Below are 16,745 nucleotides of genomic sequence, written 5' to 3' on the forward strand. Positions count from 1 at the left end.
CTTAATTTCATTACTAACAATTAGTACACACTGCGTGCGCATAGGGGAGAGGGTAGAGCTGCAGATGTCCTGGTTGTGTTGTTCCTCGGCCTGGCGAAGCCGGCCATCCACGAGTCACGGCGCCAGGCAGAAGAGGGCTCTGCCCGAACCGGCTGCCTGTCCCTTTTGCGGGGTTATGTCCGTGCCCGGCTGGTACTAGAGTGGGTCGGTCTACGCGCTGTTCACGGGCGCCATGGGGGGTGGAATGTAACCTTGATAAAGGTTGTAACATAGTTGTTTAATACTCAGTATATTTGATATTTAACGACTGTCATATGTTGAGAGACTGGAGCAACTAGGCTTGTATACACTGGAATTTAGAAGGATGAGAGGGGATCTTATCGAAACGTATAAGATTATTAAGGGATTGGACACGTTAGAGGCAGGAAACATGTTCCCAATGTTGGGGGAGTCCAGAACAAGGGGCCACAGTTTAAGAATAAGGGGTAGGCCATTTAGAACGGAGATGAGGAAAAACGTTTTCAGTCAGAGAGTTGTGAATCTGTGGAATTCACTGCCTCAGAAGGCACTGGAGGACAATTCTCTGAATGCATTCAAGAGAGAGAGCTAGATAGAGCTCTTAAGGATAGAGGAGTCAGGGGGTATGGGGAGAAGGCAGGAACGGGGTACTGATTGAGAATGATCAGCCATGATCACATTGAATGGCGGTGCTGGCTCGAAGGGCCGAATGGCCTCCTCCTGCACCTATTGTCTATTGTCTATTTGTTTTACTTTGTACTAAGGTGGTGGGTTTGTTGGTATTGTTTAGTATTGCACATATTATTCTTGTAATAATTGATTATTTTTGGTTAAAATAAGAATGAGTGCATGATTTAACCAGAATTCTGCAAAACAAAAAAGATGATGCAGACTTACTGCATGTTTTGATGATAGTGGATACTGTTCAGTTTACAATTAGTTTAGTTTAGTTTAGTTCATCGTCACGTGTACCGAGGTACTGTGAAAAGTTTTTGTTGCGTGCTAACCAGCAAGCGGAAACACAATACATGTTTACAATCCAGCCATTTGCAGTGTACAGATACAGGATAAGGGAATAACATTTAGTGAGAGGTAAAGCCAGTAATGTCCCATCAAAGATAGTCTGAGGGTCACCAAAGAGATAGACAGCAGTACAGCACTGCTCTCTGGTTGTGGTAGGATGATTCAGTTGCCTGATAACAGCTGGGATGAAACTGTCCCTGAATCTGGAGGTGTGGCGTTCTCACACTTCTATACCTTTTGCCTGATGGGAGAGGGGAGAAGAGGGAGTGGCCAGGGTGCGACTCGTCCTTGATTGTGCTGCTGGCCTTGCCGAGGCAGCGTGAGGTGTAGATGGAGTCAATGGAACGGCGGTTGGTCGAGGAAGGAAGTTTAGAGATACAGCATGGAAACAGGCCCTTGGGCCCACTGGGTCTGGCCTACCGCGCCCTTGTGGTCGACTGTGGCAGGCGCCCCCCCCCGGGAACAATGGTGGACGGGCGATGAGAGGGATGTGGCGTCCAAGGAAGGAGATGCCTGGAGCCCCAGCAGCAGCCGGGACTTGCCTGGGACAGAGTGCACGCGGCCTTTGAAAATGGCGCCAAAACATGGCGCCTCTTGCATGCGGGCTCAGTAGATTATTTCCGTGCACTTGCTAATCGAGGATCAGGGATTTGGCAATACTCTACTGGACTATTTGTACAAAATAGAATTTCACTGCGTTAGCACGTCACGCATGTGACAATAAAAGCACCATTAATCCGAGTCCCCCCCCCCCCCCCCCCCGAGTCTGAAGGAGAGTCTCGACCCGAAACGTCACCTATTCACCAGAGATGCTGGCCGACCCGCTGAGTTACTCCAGCATTTTGCGTCTACCTTAGGTATCAGCGCACTTGACCTATATCCACGCTGTTAAAACAACACAATTTCACTGAGGGGAGTCACTTGTGGCTTTGTTTACCTCAGTTCAGCATGAGTCCGCACTGCAGGGGATTATTCAATCTAATAACGCTTCGCTTTGTCTCTTTAGCATTTGCTGTGTCGCTGCTGGAGGCTTGAAATCAGCAGTGATGTGGCAGGTAGCAAACAATAAATACCATCAGACACAGCCACATATCAAAACAGAGTTTAAAGCAGAGGGAAAAAACTAAGCTGTCTAATGGCTTAGTGATTAAAAGACCATGGGGATATCCATCCACAGGTATAATTTGTCTCAATGATCGACTGCTAAGGGAACAATATACTTTTGAGCCACTGAAGTGGAATCCGTGTTAGAATTGCAAGGATGACTTCAATGCAATTATCTTCATATTTCATTGACAAAAGAAATAATTCTCAGTAGCAGAAAGCTGGAAAAAAATACAGGCAGATAATTCAAAACATATACTAAGTACATGATGAGTCTGAAGAAGGGTCTCGGCCCGAAACGTCACCCATTCCTTCTCTCCAGAGATGCTGCCTGTCCCGCTGAGTTACTCCAGCATTTTGTGTCTACCTTATAACAAGTACATGTGAGCCATCCTGTATTTTATGAGGGAGCACTATTTTAACCGTGAAAGGTCTCCTAAAAAAATGTGAATATGCATTGGTGGCACGGTGGCGCAGCGGTAGAGTTGCTGCCTTACAACGCCGGAGACCCGGGTTGCATCCCGACTACGGGTGCTGTCTGTACGGAGTTTGTACGTTCTCCCCGTGACCTGCGTGGGTTTTCTCCGAGAACTTCAGTTTCCTCCCACACTCCAAAGACTTACAGGTTTGTAGGTTAATTGGCTAGGTAAATGTAAAAGTTGTCCCTAGTGTGTGTAGGACAGTGTTCAGCTGCGGGGATCGCTGGTCGGATCGGACCTGGTGGGCCGAAGAGCCTGTTTCCGTGCTGTATCTCTAAACTAAACTTGCAGCACTGCTTTCAATCATATCAAGTAGACACAAATCAAACTGTAAAATTACAGCATGCTTAAATCAGAGAATCTGAACGTAATGTTAAATCCCAACTTGTTTGGCTATTATAACAGCAAATGTAAGATGTGATTGTCTCACCTAAAAATGTCCCAGCGAATCCCAGTGCAAAGAAGCTGCTCATGACAAAGATGGTGCCTACCAGTAAAAGACCAGAGCCCATGCAAAAACCTGCAGGGCTATCAAGGAGTTGAAGCTTTGGCTGAATCTTCATTGCTTCTGTGAAACTATAGAACAAAGATACAGACAGCATTTGTTACACAATAAATTAAATGTGAATCAGCTTTGTTGCTTGAACAATGCATTTTCTTTCAGCTTGGCATCTTTTGACAACTGAACAATCAATTCGGAAGTGAGAAAGTTATTGCAGATAGTTCTGCCACAGCGTAATAGTTGTGTTCCTACCAAAAGAATGATGTTATTAAAACAGAATGCGTAGGAAGGAACTGCAGATGGACGCACAATGCTGGAGTTACTCAGCGGGACAGGCAGCATCTCTGGAGAGAAGGAATGGGTGACCAGTCTGATTAGTCTGATCAGTCTGAAGAAGGGGTCTCGAGATGCTGCCCGTCCCGCTGAGTTAATCCAGCATTTTGTGTCTATCTTCGATTAAAACCAGCATCTGCAGTTCTTTCCTACATAAGGAACTGCAGATGCTAGTTTAAAACAATTGTGGTCATCGGGAAAAGGGGGTTAGAGGCCGATAGCCCTCTAAATCTATCCTGTCGATGTACCTGTCCAAATGTCTCTTGAACTGTTTGATAGTCCCTGCCTCGACTACCTCCTCCGGCAGCTCATTGCATATACCCACTACCCTTTGTGTAAAAAAGTTACCCCTCAGTTTCCTATTTAGTTTTTCCCCCCCTCAAAGTTCTTTCTTCAGTAGGATTTTTGAATGCAGAGGTCTTTTCAGCAGCTGTAAGTAGATTTTTGTTATAGAGAATACTAAAGTGTATATGTTACATTATTTCACAGAGTATTAGTGACCACAGAAGCAATAACTTGTCAAGTTCACTGGCTACTCTCAGTGAAACTAGCAGCTGTATTCTTAAGGCACAATAGTGTTGGGTTACTCTGGGGAGGTTCCATCAAAAGTTTTTTTTCCCCTCCAGACTGTTTTTTCCTCAAGGCGGCTGTTTTTCTGCTTCTATTTTTCCCAAAGTCACTTCTAAGTGGTTCTTTAGTTCCTGATCAAAGTTCTAATCAATTCAGCTTGTGTGATATAAACATTATTCCCTAGTTCAACAATTGTGTAATATCCAAGTAGTGTTGTGGAAACACACATTACACCAGGACTATCTAATTAATTAACTCAAAATTATATTACAAATGAAATCTGGGGAACTGAAATGCCAATAAGATTAAATTAACAGGACCATTTCAACTTAAACTAAATCCATTCCTTATTAATAAAAGTGTTTTCTTTTTGTAAACCAGCATCTACAGTTCCTTGTTTCAATCACCAGTTCCCCATCAGTGAGTTCGAGCCCAATGATTTTAGTGACAGCAAGCAGCATTGAAGCAAAAAGATGCCAAAAATACTCAGCAGGCCAGGCAGCATACATGGAGAGAGAAACAGAGATAATGTTGCTCGTCAGTGATCTTTAGTCAGGTCCATTCCTTCAGCTGGAGTCATAGAGTCATAGGGTGATACAGTGTGGAAACAGGCCCTTCAGCCTAACTTGCCCACCATGTCCCAGCTACACTCGTCTCACCTCCCAGCATTTTGTTCATATCCCTCCAAACCTGTCTAACTGTTTCTTAAATGTTGCGATAGTCCCTGCCTCAACTACCTCCTCTGGCAGCTAGTTCCATACACCCACCACCCTTTGTGTGAAAAGGTTACCCCTCAGATTCCTATTAAATCTTCTCCTTAATCCTACGTCCTTTGGTCCTCGATTCACCTACTCTGGGCACGAGATTCTGTGCATCTACACGATCTATTCCTCTCATGATCTTGTACATCTCTATAAGATCACCCCTCATCCTCTGGCGCTCCAAGGAATAGAGTCCCAGCCTGCTCAACCTCTGCCTATAGCTCCGACCCTCTAGTCCTGGCAACATCTCTGACCCTTACCAGCTTGACAACATCTTTCCTATAACACGTTGCCCAGAACACGGAGATACAAAGAACTGCAAATGGTGGAATCCTGTGCAAAACACAAAGGGCTGGGGCAACTCATTGGGTCAGGCAGCATTTGTGGAGGGAATGGATAGGTGAAGCTTCAGGTCGGGATCCTTCTTCTTAGTTTAGTTTGGTTTAGTTTAATTTAGAAATACCATGCGGAAACAGGCCCTTCGGCCCACCGAGTCCGTGCTAAACAGCGATCCCCACACACTTGCATTATCCTACACACACACACACACGAGGGACAATTTACAATTACACCCCAAGATAATTCACCTACAAACCTGTGCGTCTTTGGAGCGTGGGCGGAAACCAGAGATCTCAGAGAAAACCCACGCAGGTCACAGGGAGAACGTACAAACTCCGTACAGATGGCACCCGTAGTCGTTTTTTTAAAATGAGATGTCGTCCATCCATTCTCTCCGCAGATGCCGCCTGACCCACTGAGCTACTCAAGCACTTTGCCATCGGATCTGATCGTATGGCTTGCAAAACAAAGCTTTACACTCTACCTCGCTACACGTGACAGTAACAGGCTGGAGCTAAACATGCTGCTGGATCAGCGACAAACACACTGGCCCAAGCTGTTAGCCGTGACGACTGCAAAAATGAACCGAGGGAAATAATCAGGGGAGCAGCGTGGTTACTTCAGCTCGCTGTTAAAGCAACATGAGGTGCCGGAGTTAAGTGCCCAAATGATGCACGAACAAAGCATCAAAAACGTCAAGGGAATGGGATACAAAGGAAAACAAGAGCGTGATTTGTTTCTGAATGCAGAATCATTTGCCAGACAGTATGCGTCTCGTTCTCTCGGATGTGAAATACCAAGTCTGACGTCTGTTGCTGAGAGCCGAAAAATGCCTCGTGGTCCCTCTCCCAAATATTACGTGCGAAGCCGAAATTCTGCTCAACTTGAAGCTGTCTACGGATAAATACTGGTAGGAAGGAACTGCAGGTGCTGGTTTCTTCAGTCTGAAGAAGGGTCTCGACCCAAAATGTCTCCCATTCCTTCTCTCCAGAGATGCGGCCTGTCCCGCTGAGTTACTCCAGCATTTTGTGTCTATCTACAGATATATAAATAACTAGACCAAGTGGACCCGTTGGGCCCATTCCTCGTAGAGGGGGGACAGGGAAGGGGAGAGGGTGTCGTCACTGAGTGAGCCCTGGACTCAAAGCCTCCCCTGTATTGGTGTAGCACCCTCAACCCCCACATTCAATCCCCCTTATCCCCCCCCTCCTCCCCCCCACTGACCCACTCCATCCCACCTACCAGACCCCCACTTGTCCCTCCCCTGCCCCCACCCCCCCAGCCCTGCCTCCACCCCCCCTCCCCCTCTCCTGTCACCCACCTCCCTCCCCTCCCCACACCCACATTCTCCCCTCCCCCACTCTCCCTTCCCCCCACCCCCACTGTTCCCCCACCCCCACTGCCCCCTCCCCCCACCCCCTCCTCCCCATACCCCCTCTCTCCGACCCCCTCCCCCCCGACTCCCCCCACCCCCACTGTCCCCCTTTTCCCCCCACCCTCCCCTCCACCTAGTCGGCCGCCACGCCCACTCCCCTCCGTGGAGCTGTTGGCTGCGAGAGGCACTTACCAGTGCCCGTGCGTTCAACGTTGACTGTCGACGGGCGAGAGGTGAGGGAACGACTGTTGCCGGGCAAGAGGCAAGAGGCCGTGGCCATTGTGGGCTCCACCTTTTCTTGGTCATCGGTGCCGGCTCTGATTTGTTCTGTACCTTTTCACACCTCCAGTTTCCCTCTCCCCTGACTCTCAGTCTGAAGAAGGGTCTCGACCCAAAACGTCACCTACTCCTCTCCAGAGATGCTGCCTGACCCGCTGAGCTACTCCAGCATCTTGTGTCTTTCTTCGGTGTAAACCAGCATCTGTAGTTCCTTCTGGCACATTGACTCAATTAGCTCTTCAGTTCAGGAAAACACAGCCATGTCATGTTAGGATAATAAATGTAAAAAAGTCTTTTGTTCTCGCTTGCTGCTAACCTTTTGCCAATTATTTTTAAATCGGTGACATGTGGCTACCCATTTTGTTGGATCATTGCTTCATCGGTAGCTTTGTTAAGGTCATGGTTGTGGGATCAAGTTGTACCCAGAGCAGCAGTGAAGGAGTGTAACATTGTCAGAGGTGCAGTGTTATGGGTGAAACATTAAATACACGTTTGGGCTCTTTGGTGGAAACTTAAGATTTCTACTTTCAAGATGGAACTAGATAGAGCAAGGTAGAGTTAGATAGAGCTCTGGGGGCCAGTGGAATCAAGGGATGTGGGGAGAAGGCAGGCACAGGTTACTGATTGTGGGTGATCAGCCAAAATCACAATGAATGGTGCTGCTGGCTCGAAGGGCCAAATGGCCTCCTCCTGCACCTATTTTCTACGTTTCTATGTAAGATAAGCGGGGGAGTAATCGATAATTATTTTTAAACAAACTGCATCATTAAAAACAAGCCACCTAGTTCTTATCATCGTGTTGATTGTTGTGTTAGTGCACATAACAGCCGCTACATTTGCAGCTTGCCATAAAGTATTTCCTCGGCCAAGAAGGGTTTTGGGCCATCAAGGAGATCAAGGCAGCTGTTACGTGAGTTTTTGTTTTCTTTATCAAAATCCTTCCCAACACTACCTTCCCTCTCTTTTATGGCAAACAATCCCAATTTCTCCACATTTGACACAGGTCTAGACCTCCTTCCTAAAATACAACGCTCAAACTGAGCCAAAACCTTAGACGCTGCCTGTCCCGTTGAGTTACTCCAGCTTTTTGTGTCTATCTTCGGTCTAAACCAGCATCTGCAGTTCCCTCCTACACAACTATCTAGTTTAGTTTAGTTTAGAGATACAGGCTCTTTCGGCCCACCGGGTCCGCGCCGCCCAGCGATCCCCGCACACTAACACTACCCTATACCCACTAGGGACAGTTTTTACATTTACCAATCCAATTAACCTACATACCTGTACGTCTTTGGAGTGTGGGAGGAAACCGAAGATCTCAGAGAAAACCCACGCGGTCACGGGGAGAGCGTACAGACAGCGCCCGTAGTCGGGATCGAACCCGGGTTGGCGGCACTGCAAGCGCTGTGAGGCAGCAACTCTACCGCTGCGCCACCGTGCCGTGTGCCATACGTAAATACGACAAACAACAAGATGATAAGAACCAGATCATTAAAGTTAGATGGAACTGGCAAGCAAAAACCTTTCAGTAGGCTTGTTGATTTAGCAGTTTTCTGGGTTTTAACCGCATTTCCCAATGCTTTATTAGAATTCAATGGTCAGGAAGCCCCCTGGCATCTGCTCCACCCCATGGTGGGGTTATTTTGGAGAAGGTTAGAGAGATATGGCAGCAGCTTTGAGCTGGATTCCAGCTCCTTTCTCAGCTTAATTGAAAATCCCTCTCTTTGGGTCCAGGAGCAGCTGCTTGGAAGGTTAAAGATCCTGACCCAGCTCCGCTCACATCATTCTGTGGCTGGAACAGGAACAACTTCATAAATTGTTGGCTTGATTTGGAGATAAAAGTACAAATTTGATTTTGTTTTTGCCTGAGCATCATGAAGCCATGAGACTGGATTCACCGCAGGTCACAGGACACCAGGCCACAACTAAATGTGTAGTTTAGACCCAAAACGTCACCCATTCCTTCTCTCCAGAGGTGCTGCCTGTCCCGCTGAGTTGCTCCAGCATTTTGTGTCTATTTTCAATGTGCAAATAAACCTATAACAGAACCATTTATCCAGATTATCTATCCAGCAAAATGCAGTAAATTGAGGCTTATTGCTTATTGCAAATTGCATGCATGGCAATTAATCAATTAAAAGCATTTATTTCTCGATTTGGGATGACATCATACACCAATCTAGCAACTTGGACCCTAAAACAGCATGATAATAATAAGTAATAGAAAGCAGACGTTGATGTTTTTGTGTTGTTTTTGTGTCTGGAAGCTCATAACCACAGAGGCCACGGTGGTGCAGCGGTAGAGTTGCTGCCTCACAGAGCTTGCAGCGCCGGAGACCCGGGTTCGATCGATAGGGAATAGGGAAACCTTTCCCCTTGGCAGAGTTGCCTAAAACTGAAGGATATGGGTTTTGGGCAATGTTGAAGAGGATTTGCAAAAGAGCTGTTACATTCAGAGGGTGCTCGGCAACGGGATCACTCTCCCATGGAAGACGGCAGAGGCAAGCGCTATCACGACGTGTAAGTATCAATGAGCACCTGGCATAGAAGGTTACAGACCCAATTGAATTAATATGGGCAGTGACTTCACGATCGGCATGGACATGGTGGACACAGGAAAGACACAAAGCGCTGGAGCAACTTAGCGGGTCAGGCAGCATCTCTGGAGAAAAGTATCGGGACCCTTCGTCAAACTCCAAGGGACACAAGGCATGTTTCAGTGATGTATTATTAATGGCGGCACGGTGGCGCAGCGGTAGAGTTGCTGCCTTGCAGCGAATGCACCGCCGGAGACCCAGGTTCGATCCCGACTACGGGTGCTGTCTGTACGGAGTTTGTACGTTCTCCACGACCTGCGTGGGTTTTCTCCGAGACCTTCGGTTTCCCCCCACACTCCAAAGACGTACAGGTTTGTAGGTTAATTGGCTTGGTAAATGTACAAATTGTCCCGAGTGGGGATATCCTATAGGATGGTGTTAATGTGCGGGAATCGCTGGTTGGCGCGGACAGGGGTGGGCCGAAAGGGCCTATTTCCGTGCCGTATCTGTATCACTAAATTATTGAAGACATAGAATCATGAAGCATGGAAACAGGCCCTTCAGCCCATCCTGCCCTTGCAAACACAATGCTCATATTCAGTAATCCCATTTGCTGCACTTCTGACGCCTATCCCTTTATACATTTCCTATCCATATACCTGAACATATTTATATTTTGTCATCCTCCCTAAACTCCCCCCCCCCTTTCTTTCCCTCTCCACACTCCCCTCCTCTGAACCCTGGCTGACATTACACCGGTTTCTCCCCTCCACCTACATTCCTTCCTCCAGCTTCACAATTTGCAACTTTTCTTTCTTCAAGCTTCACAATTCGCATCTCTTTTATCTTTATGGGCTCACGTCCGCTGTTATCTCCTCTTTGGCCTTTGTCCAACAATCTGCCTATGAAAACAAACCCTCGCCAGTGTTCTCCTATAAACGGCCATGCCCTGTCCTGCCCCTCCTCTCTTCTAGCTTTCTCACCCGCCCACCCCACTCCCTGCAGTCAGCCTGAAGAAAGATGCCGGGCCAAAATGTCACCTATCCATGCTTTCCACAGATGCTGTCTGAACTGTGTTCCTCCAGCATTTAATGCCTTTATCCCATGTATTGTTATACCTGTCTGTGGTTGCCCCTCCCCGACCATCTGTGTGCTAAAAATGTTGCCTTTCAGGTTCCTTTTAAATCTTTCCCCTCACCTTAAACCTATTCCCTCCAGTTCTCGATTGTGGGGAAAACAGTCTGTGTGCATTCACCTATCTATCTATGCACCTCATGATTTTATGCACCTCTATAAGATCAACCCGCCTCCCATGCTCCAAGGAATAAAGTCCTAGCCTGATAAGATGATTTGTTGTGGGTTTTACAGTATATTTGGCTTCCTGTTGCTGTTGGAAAAAAATCAGTTACTTTGCTGTAAACAGATAATGCTGCAAATCCTGCCCAAGCCACTTACCCCGACTCCAATTTGCTGACAGTTTAACTCAGTGACTGACCTTATTATGACCAATTCTGACTTTATTATGCTTTGCTCTCGTCAATAGTGTAGAAGTTCCTTGTATATGTACATACTTGGCCAATAAACCTATTCATTCATTCATTTAAGTGAAGGTTCTGCGGTGTTTGGGTTGGTGAACCCACTGTAATAAAGCAGTGATTCGTGTTCCTTTCCCGACGGCCTTGGAAACCAGGTCGCTTAAGCCCTTCAAAGCGAATTGATATTCAACGGAGGTGTAGATTAGAAATGACTTCAAATTGAATTATTTTAAATCCTTTTTATCTTTGTGACAATCCTCGTCAAAGCTAACGTGAACTTGCAGAGGTCAGGTTGTCGTTCATCAATGCCTTTCATATCATTACAGGCTGGAGGCCACTCGAGAGCTTTGGCGTTTCCACTCTCAAGTGAAAGGTTTTCTTTACACAGTATCAGCCAAGGCTACGTGAAATAATGATTCTGAAGCAATTAATTTTCTTGAAACAGGCTAGCCTTATTGATGACAAGAGGAGTTGAGTATAGGAGCAAAGAGGTCCTTCTACAGTTGTACCGGGCCCTGGTGAGACCGCACCTGGAGTACTGTGTGCAGTTTTGGTCTCCAAATTTGAGGAAGGATATTCTTGCTATGGAGGGCGTGCAGCGTAGGTTCACTAGGTTAATTCCCGGAATGGCGGGACTGTCGTATGTTGAAAGGCTGGAGCGATTGGGCTTGTATACACTGGAATTTAGAAGGATGAGGGGGATCTTATTGAAACATATAAGATAATTAGGGGATTGGACACATTAGAGGCAGGAAATATGTTCCCAATGTTGGGGGAGTCCAGAACAAGGGGCCACAGTTTAAGAATAAGGGGTAGGCCATTTAGAACGGAGATGAGGAAGAACTTTTTCAGTCAGAGAGTGGTGAAGGTGTGGAATTCTCTGCCTCAGAAGGCAGTGGAGGCCAGTTCGTTGGATGCTTTCAAGAGAGAGCTGGATAGAGCTCTTAAGGGTAGCGGAGTGAGGGGGTATGGGGAGAAGGCAGGAACGGGGTACTGATTGAGAGTGATCAGCCATGATCGCATTGAATGGCGGTGCTGGCTCGAAGGGCTGAATGGCCTACTCCTGCACCTATTGTCTATTGTCTATTGATAGTTGCTGACCTCTGTCTCAAACAATCCGCTTTGGTTTTATATTTCAGTTTTGTATAATTTTACCGTTGGCATAAGATGGGAGTGCAAGCACTTATGAAATGATATAAAATTTCATGTCTTCTATTTTCAGTCTAATTGTCCAGATTACTTTGCTTGCAAGGTCATGTTTTGGCTCACAGGGAACAAAGATTACTTTCGGAAAATGGGTTCTTGCAATAGGAATCAGAAAAAGTAGATTAGGAGGATGTTTACTTTAGGGTTACCAGGAAATCAAGTGGAGAATCTTTAAACAGCAAACGGCTCCGATTGTTCTCAAGAGTCATAGTGTGGAAACAGGCCCTTCTGCCCAACCCGACTCACGTGTGGCTGCGTGGGGGGTGGTGGGGTGGTGTGGGGGAAACCTTTCTTTTTTTAGGTCTCTTCCTCGGGGCGCGGCTCGGCCGCGGGGCCTTCCATCGCCCGGTACGGCCGTGGGGCCTTCCACCGCTCGGTGCGGCTTGGCCGCGGGACGGTTCAGCGCTCAGTGCGGCTCGGCCGCGGGGCCTTCCATCGCCTGGCACGGCTGCTGGACTTAACATCGCCGGCGCGGCTTGGCCGCGGGACTTAGCAGCGCCCAGTGCGGCTCGGCCGCGGGACTTAACATCGTCGGCGCGGCTCGGCCGCCGGGCCTTCCATCGCCCGGTACGGCCGTGGGGCCTTCCACCGCTCTGTGCGGCTTGGCCGCGGGACAGTTCAGCGCTCGGTACGGCTCGGCTGCGGGGCCTTCCATCGCCCGGCACGGCTGCTGGACTTAACATCGCCGGCGCGGCTCGGCCGCGGGACATAGCAGCGCCCGGTGCGGCTCGGCCGCGGGACTTAACATCGCCGGCGCGGCTCGGCCGCGGGGCCTTCCATCGCCCGGTATGGCTCGGCCGCGGGACGTTTCAGTGCCTGGTGCGGCTCGGCCGCGGGGACCTCCATCCCCTTGCGGGGGCTGGGCGGGTCGGTCGCCTCGGTAGGGGTCGAGCTGTCCGTCCGTGGGCGTGGGGGAAGAGAGTGGAAGTTTTGTTGCCTTCCATCACAGTGAGGGGGTGTTTGGAGTCACTGTGATGAATGTTTGTGTTGGGGTCGTGTGTCTTGTGTTCTTTTCTTTTTTGTTGTGTTTTGTGACTGCTGGAAATGTAATTTCGTTCAGTATCTCGGTACCGAATGACAATAAAGCTCTGCATTGTATGTCCCATCAATACTATTCCCGCCTGCCTGCGTTTGCCCCATGTCCCTCTAAACCTGTCTGATCCAAGTACCAGTCTATCTAAACCTGTCTGATCCAAGTACCAGTCTAATTGCTGCTTAAATGTTGCGATATTCCCTGCCTCAACTACCTCCTCCGGCAGCCCGTTCCATACACCCACCACTCTTTGTGCTGAAAAGTTACCCCTCAGATTCCTAGTGGCGGCATGGTGATGCAGTGGTGGAGTTGCTGCCTTACAGCACCAGAGACCCAGGTTCAATCCTGGCTACGGGTGCTTTTCTACTGTACGTTCTCCCTGTGACCTGGGTGGGTTTCTCCAATTCAGTTTCCTCCCACACTCCAAAGACGTGCAGGCTTGTAGGTTAATTGGCTTGGTATATATGTAAAAATTGTCCCTAGTGTAGGATAGTGTTAACGTGCGGGAATCGCTGGGCCAAAGGGCCTGCTTCTGCGCTGTATCTATCTCTAAAACTAAAACTAATACCTAAAAATCCCTATAAACCTTTCCCCCTTCATCTGTGGACCAATTCTATTTACTTCCCCTGAATGAAGATCAACTTAAACATCGTGGAGCTCGCAGTCCCTGGTTAGAGACCGACTTCGGGAGCTCCAAGCCATGGGAGGAGTTGGCTGCGCCTAACGGCTGCGGCTCTCTGGCAGTCTGTTGTCTTTTTTTCTTTTTTTTTGTTTGTGTCGGTGTTGGGATGGTTTTTGTTTCTGTTTTTGGCTGTGTATGTGTGGTGGGGGGTTGTGGGGTGGGGGGGGGGGGGCGGGGGGAAACCTTTCTTTTATTGGGTCTCTTCCCCTGGGCGCGGCTCGGCTGCGGGCCTTCCAACGCCCGGCGCGGCTCGGCTGTGGGCCTTAACATCGCAGGCGCGGCTCGGCCGCGGGACGTTTCAGTGCCCGGTGCGGCTCGGCCGCTGGACTTAACATCCCCCGGTGCGGCCGCGGGACGTTTCAGTGCCCGGTGCGGCTCGGCCGCGGGACGTTCAGTGCCCGGTGCGACTGCGGGACGTTTCAGTGCCCGGTGCGGCTCGGCCGCGGGACGTTTCAGTGCCCGGTGCGGCTTGGCCGCTGGACTTAACATCGCCCGGTGTGGCCGCGGGACGTTCAGTGCCCGGTGTGGCTTGGCCACTGGACTTAACATCGTCAGCGCTGTTCGGCCGCGGGACGTTTCAGTGCCCGGTGCGGCTTGGCCGCTGGATTTAACATCGCCCGGTGTGGCTGCGGGACGTTTCGGTGCCCGGGGCGGCTCGGCCGCGGGGCCTTCCATCCCCTTGCGGGGGCTGTGCGTGTCGTTTGCCTCGGTAGGGGTCGAGCTGCCTGTCCGTGGGTGCGGGGGGACGAGAGGGGAAGTTTTGTTGCCTCCATCACAGTGAGGGGGTGTTTGGAGTCACTGTGATGGATGTTTGTGTTGGGGTCGGGTGTCCTGTGTTCTTTTCTTTTTTGCTGTGTTTTGTGTGACTGCTGAAATTTCGCTCGGTGTTGTGCCGAGTGACAATAAAGTGTTGTTATGTTATGTTATAGGAGCTTCGACCGCCCCGACGCGGGAGCTTGGATCGCCCTGAGGCGGGGGCTTCAATTGCCGGCTGCGGGAGCTTCGATCGCCCCGACGGATGGTTCGACTTCCCCGACCGCGGGAGAATAAAGGGGGGGAAGAAGATTTGACTTTATTGCCTTCCATCACAGTGAGGAATCCGCTGTGGTGGATGTTTATGTTAACTCATGTAGTTGTGTGTCTTGATGCTTTTTTTAGTATAGCTGTATGGTGAATCGAACATCACTGTACCTTAATTGGTATATGTGACAATAAAAGACCTTTGAAACCTTTGATGTGCCTGAACTGTGGCACAATTCTTAGTAAGAAACTAAATTTCACTTTGCATGGTACAATTTTTAATATTTAATATCTAGATTTCCTTCCATTCTTGAATACAACAATATGCTGATAAAATCTTAACGTATTATTTAATTTATTGATCGACTTCCCTTTCATTTCTCAACTGTAAATTCTACCTCCCCATGAATTTAGTTTTGTTAAATGAATATATTTTACATTTGTGTTTAATCTATTTTTCATGCAACTTGATTTTTTTCATGCACTCATTTCCTTCTTTGAGGAACATATCCGCATAGTTTAGTGTAGAGATACAGCATGGAAACAGGCCCTTTGGCCCACCGCGTCCATGTCGACCAGCAATCACCCATACACTAGTTCTATCCTACACATGAGGGACAATTTAGAGGTCAATTAATCTACAAAACTTCACGTTTTTGTAACGAGAGAGGAAACCGGAGCACCTGGAGAAAACCCACGCAATCACAGGGAGAACATACAAACTCTGTACAGACAGCACCCACAGTCAGGATCGAACCCGGGTCTCTGGCGCTGAGAGGCAGCAACTCTATCACTGCTCCATTGTGGCGTCCTAACATCTAACTGAATACCATTTGAGCATTTTCATCAACTATGCCTCAATAATCTGGGTCAGCTCTTCGCAAGCATTGATTTTCTTATTTCAGTCCAACAGTTACATACTTAACTGTTCATTATTTTGTTTTCTCTTTATAATTTTATTAAATCACTTTATTTTCATTATTCTCCCTGTGGTTCTCCCGATAAGAGGCAGATCTAGAGTTTCGAATGAATTTATCATCCTCTGTATTGTACGTAGGTTTGGCAGGATCCAATTTTTAAACTAATAAATGTGTAGGAAGGAACTGCAGATGCTGGTTTAAACCAAAGATAGACACAAAAAGCTGGCGTAACTCAGCGGACCTGATGAGTTACTCCAGCTTTGTGTCTATCTTCACTTTAATAAATGTTGATTCACCTCATTCACGGAATCAAGGGATATGGGGAGAAAGCAGGAACGGGGTACTGATTTTGGACGATCAGCCATGATCATATTGAATGGCGGTGCTGACTCGAAGGGCCGAATGGCCTACTCTTGCACCTATTTTCTATGTTTCTACACATTCCATCATTAATAGCTGTAACCTCCTAATGGTACAGATGGAAAAACTTGAAAAGTTCCTACTAATATTTTTTTCCAATTCTTTCACTCTTGCAAAAAGAAACTGAACACAATGATGTAAACCAGATAAGACTCATATTACTGATTTATGCATATTGTTTTACATTTTAACAGGTGATTACATAGAATGGAATTGATAAACTCTCTGCCCCACGTGTCTGAATTTTACTTCTATGGGGATTAGTATCTGTGATGTCAATTCCACTCCCCTGAACTCAGCTGATTCTGGAAGACAGATACTGCTTTCCCCACATGGTTCAGTTCAGCTGATCAGGTACAGGGGGTCAGAACAGGCTCCAGCTACAAAGCACATCTGGAATTCTTTGACAGTCAGCAGAAACCCAGCACCACCGTGGGGAAGATGCTGGAGTCAATTATAAAAGACGAAATTGCTGAGCATTTGGATAGCAGTAACGGGATCATTCCGAGTCAGCATGGATTTACGAAGGGGAAATCATGCTTGACAAATCTACTGGAATTTTTTGAGGATGTAACTAGGAAAATTGACAAGGGAGAGTCAGTGGATGTGGTG

General features: G+C 47.9%; 1 protein-coding gene across 2 annotated transcripts in view; it reads right to left on the minus strand.

The window, feature by feature from the left end:
• The window catches only part of pemt (phosphatidylethanolamine N-methyltransferase), a 72,156-nt gene that overhangs the window by 25,743 nt on the left and 29,668 nt on the right, over positions 1 to 16,745 (minus strand). For both annotated transcript variants that reach the window (XM_078417697.1, XM_078417696.1), the window contains exon 4: positions 3,055 to 3,200. In XM_078417697.1, the coding sequence (XP_078273823.1) occupies positions 3,055 to 3,200 (146 nt within the window). The remainder of the gene's footprint in view (positions 1 to 3,054; positions 3,201 to 16,745) is intronic.

Source organism: Rhinoraja longicauda, chromosome 21, assembly GCF_053455715.1.
Source record: "Rhinoraja longicauda isolate Sanriku21f chromosome 21, sRhiLon1.1, whole genome shotgun sequence".
NCBI classification, from domain to species: Eukaryota; Metazoa; Chordata; class Chondrichthyes; order Rajiformes; family Arhynchobatidae; genus Rhinoraja; species Rhinoraja longicauda.